The following is a 16,915-nucleotide window of genomic DNA, read 5'->3' on the forward strand; positions in this document are numbered from 1 at the left end:
AGACACAAAATTATTTTTTTAAATTTTTTAGAAAAAAACAAATTTTATTTTTTTTTTAAGAATAATAAAATTTAGTTAAATTTGTTTTACTAAATAAAATTTATTTTTTTAAACGTTAAGAAGGTTAAAAAAAATTTTCGCATAAAATGGTAAAAAATTTAACTTTTTTTAAATAAAAAAAAAAATTTTTTATGTTTAAAAATTTTTATTTTCAATTTTAGAAGTTAAAAAAAATAATTTTAAAAATAAGTTTTCTTTCAAATTTTTGTTTTTGAAACAATTTTAAAAAAAAACTTTTGAATTTTCCTAAATTTTTATTCGGCATGAAAATTTTCGTAAAATAAAAAAAAAAAAAAATTAAAATAAATAATAGAAATAAAAAAAATCTTATTTTTTTATTTTTGTAAAATATCGTAAAATTTTAACTAAAATTAAAATTAAAAAAATAAATCAAAATTATTAAAATTTACAAAACATTTTTTTTTACATTTTAGAAAATATTCCAAAATGTACAGAAGCTTAAATTTAATTAGAAAAAAATATAAATAAAATTAAATATAAAAATTTGAAAATATAATAATAAAAAATTAAATTAGGTATATTTAAAAAAATTTTCATTTTCAAATTTAAAAAAAATAATTTTAACTTCTAAATAAGTTGTCAATTTAAAAAAAAAAAAAATATTTTAAATTTTCACAATGAAAAAAATCCTTTTAAAGATCCTTTTTGATTTTTTTTAATTTTTGTTATTTTACATCAAATTTTTTTAAAATAATAAAAATTTGAAACAAAAAATTAGAGAAACAAATAATAATTTTTAATTTATGATATTTTTTTATCAAAATTTCTTTAAATCAAAAAAATTAAAAATTTTTACTTTTTAGAAAATTTCGAGAAATTTCAGCAGGGCCCTTTTTAAATTCCCCCTTTCCATCCCTGCAATCAGGTGTTCAAAACTGAGGCAACGGAGGCGTACAAAAAAGTGTTTTGTTTTTAATATGTTCTGTACGTGGCTGTGTGCGCTATACGTGCGTGTCATACAGAAGAAAGGACAGAAAAGAAAAAGAGAAAAAAGTGCAACAAAACTCCAAATTAAACCTAATTGGATCGAAAATTGGTCAAAATTGTGTTGAAATTTCCGTTGTCGAGTCCCGCTCACACACTTTTCTGATGTAAAGTCACTCTTCGCTGCTGTCCCCATCTACTTACGAATCATCTCAAAATTTGTCAGCTGAAAAAAATCTGCAATTCTCGAGAAAAAAAAAGTGAAACAAATTAAAAACAAACCACTCGAAGGTTTGTCGGAGACACGAAGCACGGTGCTGGTCGTCTTTTAAGCGAAGAAGGAGCGTCGGAAGCGGAATGGTTGGCAGAGTGCGCCTCAAAGACAGTTGCTCGGGCGTGCAAATGGACGAAGAGCTGCCTTCCTTATTGGAAGTCGTTTTCAAGTATCTCGCGGATAATTTGGACATTGTGTGTCACAAGCGCTGCGACACCGACGAATTCGAGCTGAACGAAGGCGTCGTGATCCCCAATGAAATTTGTGATAGGTGAGAAAAAAACAATTGTCTCGTCTCGTGTGTGTGTGTCCATACGTGCCTGCTACGCATTTATCGTGCATGCAGCGCCGCGGAGAGATATCATTAGGCCTATTTTTATCAGTTAAAGACCTTTTGCGTGCATTCATTAACATCGAAATTAACCAAATTTTTCGACGTTGCGACATCCAAACGCGGAATTACGTGCGGCATTTCAGCGCAAAATGATCGACGACACTGGATTCTAACCAGTTTTGTTGCTGTCGTCACCTTGATGATGTTTTTTTAAAATAGATTTTCAATATATAGAGCACGATATAATTAAATCGATGAACGTGCGTCTTCTTATCGTCTGTGTTTCCTCGTCTAATGACGTTTTTGCCGCATTTCGAAGTCATCTGTTGCCCAAAAAGTCTTTGAGATGCTTTGATAATCGAATATGTTTTGGATTTTTATAAATTTTTTGAACATTGGGGAGGAAAAAGTTCAAAAATTGAGTAAAAAAATAAAATTTTAAAAGAATTTTTATAATTTCGTGCACTAATTTTCGAGAAATTAAAAAAAAATATTTTTTTCATAATAAAAAATTTTAAATTGTTAAAAAAAATTATAACAAAAAATATAAAAAAAAATATTTTTTCTTTTTAAATTAAAATTAATTAATTAATTTTCTTTTTAAAAATTAAAAAAAAAAATAATTAAAAATGATTTATTTTTTTATGGAAGAAATTTTGATTTTTTTGATAAAAAAAAATCTAATAAAAATTTAAAAAAAAAAAATCATTAATATTAATTTTTAATTTTTTTTTTTTTATAAAATTTTGTAATATTTTTTTTATTTTAATTAATTTATTTTTAATTTGCGAATAAATTTAATTTTTTCGTGAGATAAATTTTAAAAAATAACACAAAATTTTCGAAAAAAATTATTTTGTTCATTTGACTTCATTTCAATTTCATTTGAATTAATTTTTTTATCAAAAAAAATTCAAAATTTTTTCCATAGAAAAATAATTTAAATTTTATTTAAATATCAATTTAAAAAAAAAAATTAACAAAAATTAAAAAAAAAATTAAAAGTACATTTTATTTTTGTCTCTGATTTTTTTTTTATTTTGAAAAAAAAATTAAATAAATAATTTAATTGATAAAATTTAAAAAAAATATTGAAACACGATTAAATTTGTTTAGTTTAACTAAATTAAAAATTTAAAAAATTTTATATCTCATTTAAATTTTTTTTTTCAAATTTTTATTCAATTTTTATCAACATAAAATTTTATTATTAATTAAAATTAAATTTTTTAATAATTAGTTAAAAATAAATAATTTTATTGAATAATTTAATTTTATTATTTTAGAAATTAATTTAAAAAATTAATAAATTAAAATTAAAATTTATTTAAAAAAAAAATTATTATTAAATAAATTAATTAATTTTATAAAAAAAAAAAATAAAAAATTTTAAAATAAAAAAAAAATTTTTTGATTAATTTGGTATGCATGATTTTGATAAAAAAAATATTTTTAATGTTCTTACCTTTAATTTTTCTCCATTTTTAGGTTCTTAAAGTTCCAACAAGATTGCAACCAAGACATCAGCGATCACTTTATCGACATTTTTCGTGACACACGAAAAACTCCCCTGAAATATGTGCAATTGCGAAACAGTTCGATCACCGACGAAGGCATCAAAGTCCTCATGCGACACAATTTGACGGCACTTTCGATGTGGTATTGCAACGCCGTGACACCCGCATGTTGGGAAACGATCGTCGCCTACGGTCAAAACCTCAAATATTTGGAGCTGGGAAAATTCGTCGACATCCTGCGTCATGCCGAGCCAAACGAAAAATGTCCCCTTGAACCGGCAATCACGTTTCCGCTGCCGAACCTGCAAAAACTCGTACTACACAGCGTCGTATTGACAAAAGAAACGTCTTTTGCGTGTCTCTCGCAACTCAAGCATCTCGACTTGAGCGGATGCATTCTCATGGATTTCGGTTTGAGCGAATTGCAAGCGTTGCCGCATCTCCAAACTTTAATTCTCTTCAATGTTTGGCCTCTCGAGCAAGAATTTCCCGTTTTATGCAAGTTGCAAGGCTTACGGAAGCTCGATTTGTCGATTGCGAGATTAAATACCGTCGGGACTTATGTTAATCCGAACCGAATTTTGACGGAACTCGTTGAAAGTCTGCCAAATTTGACGGATCTCGATATTTCGGGCACGAATTTGGCGGGAAATGGCGTCGCGCAGCAGACAAAAGGCGAGGATCACAATATGCGAGGCTCCGATATTCCCGGATTGATTTCGCGGGCGAATAAGCCGCTTCAGTTTTTGGGTTTGTACAACGCGGCGCATTCGGCATGCAGAAGATTTGATATTCCGGCACGAATTATTGCGGGCGAAGCGGATGAAAATCAAATTTTGACAGCTGCTGTCGTGTATCAAGACAGGCAAGAGTTGCTGACGAAGGTTCTGAATGATTTGTATCATTTGCTGCGTTTTGAGAGCTGTAAGCAAATTCATCGGGCGCTTGATGTGGTGTTGAATGCCATGGACAAGCATATTCGCGTGAAATATATTCAAATATCGGGAAGGTAAGATTTTTTTTTTATAAAATTTTTGGAAAAAAAAGTTGAAAAAATTTAAAATTAATTTTAATTTAATAAAATTATTAAGTTTAATTTTAAATAAAAAAAAATATTAAATTAAATTATTTTTTTAGGCAAAAAATTATTTTTTAAATTCAATTTTAATTGAAAAAAAAATTTTAATTATTTTTTAAATTAAAATTATTAATTAAAAATTAAATTAAAAAAATATTTTTTATTTAAATAAATTTTTAAATTATTCATTTGTTTAAAATTGATTAAAAATAAATTTAAAATTTAATTAATAATTTTTTTCAACATAAATTTTGAATTTTTTGAGTTCATAAATTTTAATTAAATTTAATACCTACATTTAAAAAAAATAAATTTATTTTTTTTTATTTTAAAAATAAAATTATGAATTACTACGACTAATTTAAATTTATTAATAATAATTAATTAATTTTTTTTTATATAAATAAATTATTTAATTTTTTTAATTAATTAATAAATGTTATATATATTTTTTTATTTTTTTTTATTTTTTTTAAATAGTTTAAATTTAAATAATAAAAAAAATAAGTTTTTAAGAATAAAAAAAATAATTGAAATTAAAGTTTTTTCTTAATTAATTTAAATTAAATTTTAAAAAATAATTAAATAAAAAATTTGAATTAAATTTTAAATAATTTGAATTAATTTAACTTTTTAAAAAATTCAAAAATAATTTTTATATATATATTTTTTCTAATACTTTCAGTGCAACATTATTCTACATTGTCAAAGGAAAGGACAAAGCAAAGTTCGGAACACCATTAAAAAATCATATAATTCGTACCTTATTGAATGGCATGTCGGAATGGCTGAAAGACGACACAATGATGCGAAATGGATGTCTCACGTTATGCCAATTTTCGATACCATACGATGTCGTAAGTGACTTTTATCCCATTTTCATTAAAATTTTTCTAAAAAAAATTTTTTTTAGTTATTCGAATACGAAAGACTCGTGAAAATTCTCTTGCATGGCGTTTCTGACACGGAACAAGAAGGATTTGTTCAGCGAATCGCAATTTATTTAATAAATTCATTGGCTTGTCAAGTAGATGGCAACCAAAAATCATTTTTAGGACAATTAGGAGCAATTAAGGTAATTAAAGAATTTTTTTTTTCAAAGAAAAATTTTCTAATTGGATTTTTTTTTTGAATAGACAATGTTGAATTTGATCGAAGACCGATTAAATCGAAATGTTTTTGACGATGTCATGGAAGTGGCGTGGTCTACGATGTGGAATGTGACTGATGAAACGGCTGTAAATTGCGAACGATTCTTAGATGGTCAGGGAATGATGTATTTTTTGAAGTGTCTTAAGGTAAGTTTAATTTTTTTCGTACAAAATTTAATTTTTTTTTCAATAAAAAATTATTTTTTCGTATAAAAAATAAAAATTTTTGATGAAAATGTTATTTTTTTAAATTAAAAAATTAAAATTTTAAAATATTTTATAAAATTTTTGATTAAAGTTCAAAAATTTAATTTTGTTCAAAAATGAAAATTTTTCAATTTAAAATTATTTTTTAATTTAAATTTTTGTAAATAAAAAATTTCATTTAAGTTTATTAATTTTTTAATATTTTCTTATTAAAATTATTAAAAAATTAATTTTTAAATTAATTAATTTAAATTTTTTTTTATTATTATTTTTAATAATTTAAAAAATTTTATTATTTAATTAAAAACTAATTTTTAAATTATAATTTTAATTTTGTAAAAAAAAAATATTTTTGTAAAAAAATGGTAAAATTTAATTATTAAAATTAAAAATAATTTTATAATATTAGAAAATAATTTTAAAAAATTAATTCTTGATTAAAAAAATAAACTTTTTGTGTAAAAATTAATAAAAAAATTATTTTTGTAAAAACAAATTTTATTTAAAATTTTAATTATTTTTTATTAATTTTAATTTTTTTAATTTTAATTAATTTTATATTTTTTTTAATTATTAATTTTTTTAATTAATTTATTTAATTTCTTATTAAAATTTTAATTTTTGGTTCAAAAAATGATAATTTTTGTTCATAAATGATAAGTTTTGATAAAAAATGTAAATTTTTTAAAATAAAAATGAATTTTTTTGTGTTACAGACTTTTCCAGAGAGGGAAGAACTGTTGAGGAACATGATGGGCCTTCTGGGTAACGTTGCCGAAGTCGAAGGTTTACGCCCACGCTTGATGACTCAAGAATTTATTACCGTATTTAGTGATTTACTGAACTCCTGTAGCGATGGTATCGAGGTAAATGTCAAAATTTCCCCAAAAAAATCAAAATTTTAAATTTTTCCTCCAAATTTTCAGGTCAGTTACAACGCAGCTGGCGTTCTGTCGCACATCGCATCCGACGGTCCCGATGCGTGGAAAATTCCGAGTCCCACGCGCGAAGAGGTCCTCCAAAATATGGTCGAAGCAATAAGCCGATGGCAATTGGATGCCGAACGCAACATCAATTACCGCAGTTTCGAGCCGATACTTAAGCTCGTCGAGTGCTACGATACGCCGCAGTGTCAGCATTGGGCCGTTTGGGCACTTGCGAACCTCACAAAAGTCTATCCGTGCAAGTATTGTCCGTTGGTAGAGCGCGAAGGCGGCTTGCGGTTGCTGCGCGAACTGATCGAACACCCGAAACCCTATCAGGAAATCAAGAATTTGGCCAATATGGTGATCGAGGCGCATCAGAAGAACCTCGAGGAGACGAACGAAGAGAACGAAATGATTATTGACGGATAATGACTGATGCGTGCGATGCGATGATAAACAAACAAAAAAACGAAGAAAAAAATTCGAAGTAGGCAGATTTTTTTTTTGAAAGTACTCATTTTACGCTATTAAGTATTTTTTTTGTTAAAAATTTTAAATATTTGTATTTTTCTTTTACAAAATATTTTTGAATCATTGCGTGAACTACTAAAAAAAATATAAAGACTTTTGAGAAATTTTATAAATTTTTTTTTAATTGGCAAATTTTTAAAATTAGATTTAAGATTTTTTCTTGTAAATAGAAAACGATACAAAAAATAATTAGAAAGCTTAATTAATTTTTCAGTGCGCTCTCGTTACTAATAAATACAAAAAAAAATAAATCAAATAAGACGAAAGTTTATTAATTTATTAAGAATAAAAATGTTAGAAGAGCAATTAAAGATGTGCTTGAAAGTGTATAAAAAATTTACTTTGAAAAATATTTAATTAATATAAAGTTTTATCATTGTAAAGCTATTTAAGTGACGCAAAAAAAAATAATAAAAAAAAATAAATGAATGAATTATTAAGAAAAAAAAAAAATTCAATTAAAAAAAATAATTTTTAAAAAATAAATAAAAAAAATTGGGGAATTTATTTTTATTTAATTTTTTTTTACTATTTTATTTTTTATTTAAACAAATTTTATTGTTTATATAATTCTCTCAAAAAAATTAAAAAAAATCGAGTTTTCAAAATTAAAAAAAAAAATTAAATAAAAAATTTAAATTAATATGAGGAGAAATTTTATTAATTTTTTTTTTATTTATTTTTAATTTTTTTTTATTTGTAAAAATTTTTAAAAATCAAATTCAGATTTTTTTAATATTTGAAATTAATTTTTTTTTTTAATAATAAATATTTATATTAATATCAATCAAATTTTTTATTTAATATTAATGAACATTTTTATTAATTTTAAAAAATTAAATTAAATTTAAATTCATTAAATTAAAAAATTAATATTAATTTTTTTATATAAATTTTTATTTTTTTTTCGCTCGATTTTATAAAAATTTTATAAAATTTTTTTCATTATTTTTTTTATTGATTTTTTGAAATTTTCAAACGAATTTTAAAAGAGAATTTTTTAAATCTTAAATTTTTTTGAGAAAAAATTCGGAATAAATCTTAAAAATTCGTTGACCTCTAATGATGACTTAATACCAAAAATTATCAAGCGAAATTCCTCCAATCATCAAATAAAAATAAAAAAATTATCAAAACTCGTGCGAAATTTTTATTTTTAAATTTTTCTTTATCTCTTTATTTATTCTTTCTCACAAAAAATAATTTTTAATCCTAAAATGCTCATTTTTTAAATTTCAACTGAACCTCTCGACTCCTTCAGTCATTCATAATTTAACCCAATGTAGCAGCAGCTTGTTGTTGAATCGCTTGATTCGTAAGGGCAGCTTGTTGTTGGATTTGATGATTCGTGACAGCAGCTTGATATTGTACTTGATTAGCAATGGCAGCAACGTTATTGGCAACAGTTTGTTGCAAAACAGCTCCTTGATAGGCAATTTGTTGCCCAATATCGCCCTGTGGAAGCGGAGATGCATCGATAAAAACGATCAAAGCCACGAAAGCGATCAATAAAGCAAGAAAACGATTCATTTTTGTGATTTTTTTGAAAAATACTTCTTCTCTCGATGGAAGGTTGATGAGAACTGACGAGAATTCTGGTTTTCTTGACTGAAGATTAAATTTCTCATAAAAAATAAGTACCTGAACCGTTTACTTTTTAATAATTTTTTTTGTTAAAACAGCCAAATTATCGCCGTATTTCTGTGTTATTCTGAGATTAAAAGAGAATTGAGAGACGAATAACTGGATTTTGGGTAATAAAAATTTAATTACGATTAAAAAAATATGCAAAATAGAAGCGAAATGAATTCAAACAAAAATAAAAAAAAAATATTTGAAAAATTTGATAACAAAATTTGTAAACATTTTTAGGTCACGTTTATTTATTAAAATAAAAATTAAAAAAATTCTGAAAATTGGGGAATTCCATGGAAAATAATTAAAATCTTCTTGTTTTATGTTGTCAAAAAAATAAAAATCAAAACAAATATGACTAAATGAACAAAACACAAGAGACCATAAATTCTAAAATTAAGCATGTTTGTTGTCAACATGTTTTTAAGCAACGATGTGTGAATGAAGTAATTAGAATTCTGGTTCATATTTAAAAAAAAATATGTAAAAATATCGTAAACAAGTCAATGATTGCTTATGAAGGTTTACGTCACGGAAAAACGGGTTACGATGACAAAAATATTACAAAACATTTTTTTTCTTTTTTAAAATTATTTTTTTTGAAATTAAAAAAAATTCATAAAAATTAAATAAATTTTAGATTATTTTTTTAAAAAATTTTTATAATATTTTTTTTAACATTAAAATAATTTAAAAATTAAATTATAAACTAATTAGATAATTTATTTTAGAAAAAAAAAATAATTATTTTAATTTATTAAATTTTTCATTATTCGTTTAATTATTTTTTTCCAAAAATTTACAAAAAAAAAAATATTTAATTAATAATTTTTTAAATTTTTGTGAAATTTTTTGAACATTTTAATAATGAAATATATAGAAAAAATAAAATATTTATTTTTAATTTATTTATTTTTTTTTAATTTAATTTAAATGATTAATTTAAATTTAATAATTATTTATTACATTTTTTTCTAAAAATTGCAAAATATTTAAAAAATCAAAAATATTTCATTACAAATTTTTTTTCGAGAGTTTTTTATTTGAAATTTAAATAAATAAAAATATAGTTTAATTATTAATTAAATTAAATTAAATTATAATTATTTTAAAATTTAAAATTTTAATTTTATAATTTATAAAATATTATAAAAAAAAAATAATAAATAATTTTTATGAGAAAAATAAATTGTATTTTTATAATATTTTAAAAATAAAATTAAAATTTTAACTTTGAACAATTACTTACAAAAAATTCATTCCGTTCATGAAATATTTTTTTTTTTTGCAAAAAAATGCATCTTACATACAATTCGTCATGACAATCAGAGAAAATAATCAAGAAAATGCATGAAACCCTGAAAATGTAATTGAAATTTTCCCAATCAATATTGTTCATTTTTTTATTGTAATGCTTCTTCAAATTGCCTCAGATCTCTCGATTTCGAGTCATATTTGATTATCCATTTAAAAAAAAATCAAAAAAAAAAAAGATTTTATTAATATTTGAGCGTATGTGAAAATGGAAAAAAGATTATAGCTTTATAAGGCTTTGATATAATTTTATTTTATATTATTATTGACTGCATTATCTCTTTTCAAAGAATAATATTAATTTTCTGGAAAAATATTTTTTAAATAAATAATTATCCATTTTTACACTTTTATGGCATTTATTTTAATCTTATTACGGAAAATTAATTCGACCAATAAATTAAAACGCATTTAAAGGATTTTTTCATTACAAAAAAATTAACTTAATTTCTTAAAAATAAATTTATTCACTTTTGCGATGGAGACGCCTGATAATTTTCCATTTTTATCAAAAAATTACTCGAATCGGGAAAATTTGGACTGATAATTCCCGTTGCCACGTTATTTGACGTAAAATAACTCGGAAAAGGAGGAATTGCAGGACTTGTCGTTACTTGCCCATTGCTGCTGCTTGAAAAAAAGGGATTTACTCCTTCGTTAAATGACGACGACGACGACAGCGACGGAATAAATGCATTTGCAACAAAACTATTAATTGGTACGGCGTTCGTTGGGATGAAATACGAGCCAAATTGCTGCTGATTGTTTACATTATTTAGTTGATTAAATAAATTCCACAGATATTGTGTGTCCTGATTTCGAGCTGTGCCTCCGCCAACATTTTGAGGATTTTGTGCGTTGAATGCTGCTTGGTTCAATTGATACGTTACTTCGTTCCAATCGACAGTTTTGGCGAAAATTATGGAAATTTCGAGGAAAAATAAAATTATTAGAAGGTTTGACATTTTCAGGCAAAAATTTAGGTTTTAAGTCGAAGTTGGAAGAAAATTGACTAAAATTAGAATTAAAATGTAACGAGTTTTATAGCTGCGATTTAAATAGGTTCGTTGAACCGTGGCTTAATTTGCTTAATTACATCATTAACGTTTTTGCCGCTGCAATTTTGTTTACATAGGTCGCGGTTGGTGATTCATCTTTTTAATTCCGGGTTGGTTTTTGTCAGTTTTGGAATTAGTTAAGTCATCGCACATAATTTATTTGAAGTTCAAATGCAGTTTTTGGGACCCTTTAAAAGGTAAGAAAGAATTTTTTATAAGTTTATTTTAAGTTTTTAAAATAATTTTAATTTTTAAATTATTTATTTAATTAATATTTAATTCAATTTAAATTATTATTTTATTTTTTTTTATTAATTTAAGTAAATTCAATTAGATTGAATTAATGATTTTTTAATTTTTCAAAATTTTAAAAAAAATTCAGAAAAAAAAATTTTTTTTGAAAAATTTTAATTAATTTTAATTAAATTTTTATTTTTAAATTATTTTTTAAATTCAAATTTTTTTATTTTTTTTAATTAATTAATTTTTCAAAATTTTTTAAAAATTTGGTTGAAAAAAAAAATCAATTTTTAAAAAAATTTTCAATTTTTTTTTATTTTAATTTTAATTTAATTAATTAGAAAATTTAATTTTAAATAAATAATTTTAAAAATTTTATTTTTGAAATTATTTTTATAAATTATTTTTTTATTGAAATTTATTTTAGTTTTAATCTAATAATTTATTTTATTTTTTTTATTTAATTAAATATTTTTTTTTAATTTTTCAAAATTTTTAGAAAATTTCATAAAATAAAATTAGAAATTTAATTATTTTTATTATTTAACAATTTTTTATCGAAATTTATTTTTTAAAACTTTTTAAATTTTTTTTATTAATTAAAATGTTAATTTAATTAAATTAAAATTAAATATTAAAAAAAAATTATTGGATTTTTTTATTTAAAAAAAACTCGTATTTATTTAAATTTCAAATTCAAAAACAATTCCATTCACAAAAAATTATAAATTTAAACAAATTCACTTTATCCATTAATTGATGAAAAAACGGGCGTCTCCCATTTGCCTTGCGTCAAAACAACTGTCGCCGGCTTCCAATAATGCCAAGTTGGTTTTTTATCAAAGCTCGGCACAATCGACGTCGAATAAACCTGCGAATATTGATGATGATGATGATGAGGACGAAACCCATGAAAAGGTTTCTTCGTACTGTGAAAATCCTCAAGTTTCTGCTGAAAAAATTGATTGTACAGATTTGACAAGTACTGCGGATCCTGCTGATTTCCCGCTGCTACAAATGACGCGACGAAAAGCAAATGAAAAAGAAACTTTACGCAGAAAAATTTGTCCATAACGAAAAATTCTACCAAGTGCTGCGACAATATTGACTTGAATGTTCGAAAAAGTTTTTGGACCGACAAATTTATAAACGTCGCCATGACAAAGTTGAATCATCGGCAGTCGGTATCATCGAATTAATTGAAATGATTTACTTGCAAATTTGTTTGTAATGATCTTTTAATGTTTGGAAATTGTATGGAAACTAATTCCGAATAATTTGTTACAAATTTGTTATGAACCAGGGGTTTTTTCGTACGAAGAGATAATTCCGCTATTTATTTTAAAATTTTAATAAAACGACGTAATGAAGTGAAACTAACACGAAATCCTCAAAGCATGACCATGAGTTTTTTTCTAAATTCGTGAAAAAGATAAAAATTAACATTTGTTTACATTAATCAACTTTAATCCTTTTATTTATCTTAACAACCTCATTTTTTAAACTGAGAGAGCCACTTATCCATCTATCTACTTTATTTCTACTTCCTTCTTGGGTTTTCTTTTTTTTTCTACTTGAGGAAAATGTTAATTAAATTATCTCATTTTTTCCCTTTAACATATTTTTTCCGTGGTTCCTAACAAAGAAACGAACCCTCTTTTGATTCAAAATTTCTATTTTTTTTCTTTTGTTACGTCCTTTTTTCCTTGTCCTTATGAATATATTTGGATAATTTTTAACATTCTATTTTTAATTTTTTTTTCGACGAAGAAAAAAGAGAAAAAAAGGTCAAACGCATTCGGTCGATGTAACTTATAACTGACAAACAATCAAATTCGGTATCTGTCGTGACTTTTAACTTGGGTCTTTCCGGGGTTCAGTGTCTTAATCATTCATGTAAAAAAAAAATGAAATTTGGCTGTTGAAGAAGGGAGGTTTTGGTGTCTTTGTGATGAAATTTATACCGTAGAGGAAAAAAAATTAAAAAAAAAAATTGTAAATAGATTAGGAAAGTGATTAAAATGTTGAATAATCCTCAGGTTTATTTGTCTTAGAAAGTAAGTCAAGGATGAAGATTTTAAATTTTATGAATAAGGTAAATTTTTAAGAGGGTTAATTATGGGTGAAAATACATATATACAGAAAAGGAAACTTTCCAAATCTCGAAATGAACATCAATGAAAATCAAAACTTTTGATTTAGTTTTCAAAACAAAACTATGTCAAAGGAAAAAAAATTTTTCAGTTTCAATTTTTTGGCAGTTTTGAGTTGCAAAATTATTAAAAATGATAAATTAGAGCCCTCTGATATATTTTTATCCATTTGGAGCAAGATTTGACAAAAATTGCTTTGACACAGTTTTTGACACAGTTTTTTTTGCTCTTGATTTAGTTTTCAAAACAAAACTATGTCAAAGGAAAACAAATTTTTCAGTTTCAATTTTTTGGCAGTTTTGAGTTACAAAATGATTAAAAATGATAAATTGCCCTCTGACAAATTTTTATCCATTTGGAGCAAGATTTGACAAAAATTGCTTTGACACAGTTTTTTTTGCTCTTGATTTAGTTTTTAAAACAAAACTATGTCAAAGGAAAAAAATTTTTTCAGTTTCAATTTTTTGGCAGTTTTGAGTTATAAAATGATTAAAAATGATAAATTAGAGCCCTCTGACAAATTTTTATCCATTTGGAGCAAGATTTGACAAAAATTGCTTTGACACAGTTTTTGACACAGTTTTTTTTGCTCTTGATTTAGTTTTCAAAACAAAACTATGTCAAAGGAAAAAAATTTTTTCAGTTTCAATTTTTTGGCAGTTTTGAGTTACAAAATGATTAAAAATGATAAATTAGAGCCCTCTGACAAATTTTTATCCATTTGGAGCAAGATTTGACAAAAATGGCTTTGACACAGTTTTTGACACAGTTTTTTTTGCTCTTGATTTAGTTTTCAAAACAAAACTATGTCAAAGAAAAAAAAATTTTTCAGTTTCAATTTTTTGGCAGTTTTGAGTTACAAAATGATTAAAAATGATAAATTAGAGCCCTCTGACAAATTTTTATCCATTTGGAGCAAGATTTGACAAAAATGGCTTTGACACAGTTTTTGACACAGTTTTTTTTGCTCTTGATTTAGTTTTTAAAACAAAACTATGTCAAAGGAAAAAAAATTTTTCAGTTTCAATTTTTTGGCAGTTTTGAGTTATAAAATGATTAAAAATGATAAATTAGAGCCCTCTGACAAATTTTTATCCATTTGGAGCAAGATTTGACAAAAATTGCTTTGACACAGTTTTTGACACAGTTTTTTTTGCTCTTGATTTAGTTTTTAAAACAAAACTATGTCAAAGGAAAAAAATTTTTTCAGTTTCAATTTTTTGGCAGTTTTGAGTTACAAAATGATTAAAAATGATAAATTAGAGCCCTCTGACAAATTTTTATCCATTTGGAGCAAGATTTGACAAAAATTGCTTTGACACAGTTTTTGACACAGTTTTTTTGCTCTTGATTTAGTTTTCAAAACAAAACTATGTCAAAGGAAAAAAATTTTTTCAGTTTCAATTTTTTGGCAGTTTTGAGTTACAAAATGATTAAAAATGATAAATTAGAGCCCTCTGACAAATTTTTATCCATTTGGAGCAAGATTTGACAAAAATTGCTTTGACACAGTTTTTTTGCTCTTGATTTAGTTTTTAAAACAAAGGAAAAAAATTTTTTTTTGCTTTGATTGGAGCAAGATTTGACAAAAATTGCTTTGTTTTCAAAACAAAACTATGTCAAAGGAAAAAAATTTTTTCAGTTTCAATTTTTTGGCAGTTTTGAGTTATAAAATGATTAAAAATGATAAATTAGAGCCCTCTGATAAATTTTTATCAATTTTTTAGTATTTTCTTCAAAAATGGCTTCTTTAGTGACAAGTCTCCTTGTAATTTGTTCTTAACAATTTTTTTATCCTCTTTTAAAATAAAAATAAGGATGTTTTACATCAAATTTGACCTATCGCTTATGGCATACTTGGTTTAGTGAAAGGACGATGACAAATAAAATTTTAAGGGACGACATTTAAATAATTTTTCTGTTCTCCTTCAAAAAGCTGGCGATTATCGGAAGCTCGTCGAATTTCCTGCATCCAAGGATATGTTCTCAGCAATGAAGCCTCCATAAATACTTACCTCGATGGCAAAACTTTAATCCTTTCGTCATTTGATGAGTTGCTGAAATTTAAATATCAACAAAAAAGGTTAAAACTTACCCAATTTTCAGGAAAAAATTTAAATTTAGACCAATTTTCTGTTAATTGCCAACTCTCCAACACATCAAAGTCTTCAGTGAAATTTTATTTCACTCGAAATTTACACGATCAACATACAATGAATATTTGGATGGTTTTGTACAAATGCAATTTTGTTTACATTTTATTGTGGATTAGGCGGAAACGCTCATCAACAAATTCACTGTTGGAAAAACATTTCCTCTCAGCTATTTCTGCCTAATTTTTTTGCAGCTAAAACCAAAACTGTCTGACAATGTTTTAGCTCATAATGGTTTATAGAATGGGCAGCCACACAGAAACACACAGAGAAAACTCAGAAAACACATTTAAACAGAAGTAATGAATATTATTTGCAATTACAATGAACGAACGGAAAACAGTTGTTGCCTTTTTGGTTTGTAACAATAAGCAATCTAATTGTAATTATAGCACTCTTGGGGTAATTTTTTACCAATTATTGCCAATATTGTTTTGTCCGTGTCTTCGTTTGTCGTAACTTTTCGTCACTCAACCTACATTTTTTTTGTTTCCTTGACGATAAAAATAATCGCCAAAGAGGAAAAAATTTAACCGCAATCGTTTTTCACATTTTTCTCTTGATATCAGGAAAAGCGAGATTTTTTTTCCATGGGGAAAAGAAAATACGAACCACATCAAAGGATAAAACGCTTAGATACACGTGTTTTTGCCCACATCGCATCGGCTTTTCCGCAACAACCACCAAAAGGCAATAAAAATAAACGAGTGAAAATTATTCATAAATATTTCAAACACATAGATTAAATATTCTGGGAAGTTGGCGGTTTGACTTTGTACTCCCCTTCATATGAGTATGTATCGACATTGACTCAATCTATCTATGGGAAAAGCGAAAAAAAAGCCAATTACCAAACGGTTTCCCCGGCAATAATTTTTAATGTTTTTTAATCGTTTTGTGATATACAGCTCTTGACATAATGCTCTTTTTTTTTGATGTATCTTCCATTGTTGTCTATTTTTGTAAAAAAAATCGCGATTTTTTATGAAATTTTTTCGAACAATGAGGATATTGTCCTTTAATGGAAAGAATTTCAAAACTTTTGATATGATTTTTTTTAATGTTCCATACTTTTGCCAATCAGTTGCGTCTCCCAGGGTGAAAGTAATAAAAATTAATTACTTCACACAACAATCTCTCGAGCACTTTTTTGTTTCTCTCTCTTTTTCGAATAACTGTCTGTTATTGTTTCAGAGTAACATCAGATAATGGACCTTTAGGTATAAAGATGATTGAAATTTAGCAGGTAAGTTATTATTTTTTCTGAATTAATTTCTTTTTATTTATATAAAACTTATTTTAATGTCTTCTTTTAATTGACATTTTAACTCATTCGAAA

General features: G+C 24.6%; 1 protein-coding gene across 1 annotated transcript; it reads left to right on the plus strand.

The window, feature by feature from the left end:
* Nucleotides 1-1,055: 1,055 nt before the first annotated feature.
* On the plus strand, nt 1,056-7,305 carry LOC134829224 (protein zer-1 homolog). The gene is made up of 7 exons (XM_063842223.1): nt 1,056-1,550; nt 3,102-4,139; nt 4,894-5,065; nt 5,122-5,283; nt 5,345-5,506; nt 6,283-6,432; nt 6,493-7,305. The coding sequence occupies exons 1-7, from the start codon at nt 1,363-1,365 to the stop codon at nt 6,919-6,921; spliced, it is 2,301 nt and encodes a 766-aa protein (XP_063698293.1). The 5' UTR covers nt 1,056-1,362; the 3' UTR covers nt 6,922-7,305.
* Nucleotides 7,306-16,915: the final 9,610 nt, after the last annotated feature.

Source organism: Culicoides brevitarsis, chromosome 2 (assembly GCF_036172545.1).
Source record: "Culicoides brevitarsis isolate CSIRO-B50_1 chromosome 2, AGI_CSIRO_Cbre_v1, whole genome shotgun sequence".
Taxonomy (NCBI): Eukaryota; Metazoa; Arthropoda; class Insecta; order Diptera; family Ceratopogonidae; genus Culicoides; species Culicoides brevitarsis.

Coding starts and splice junctions, on each gene's coding strand:
- LOC134829224 (XM_063842223.1), top strand. CDS start 1,363: ATGGTTGGCAGAGTGCGCCTCAAAGACAGTTGCTCGGGCGTGCAAATG. Junction 1,551..3,101: donor CCCAATGAAATTTGTGATAG/GTGAGAAAAAAA, acceptor CTCCATTTTTAG/GTTCTTAAAGTTCCAACAAG. Junction 5,284..5,344: donor GACAATTAGGAGCAATTAAG/GTAATTAAAGAA, acceptor TTTTTTGAATAG/ACAATGTTGAATTTGATCGA.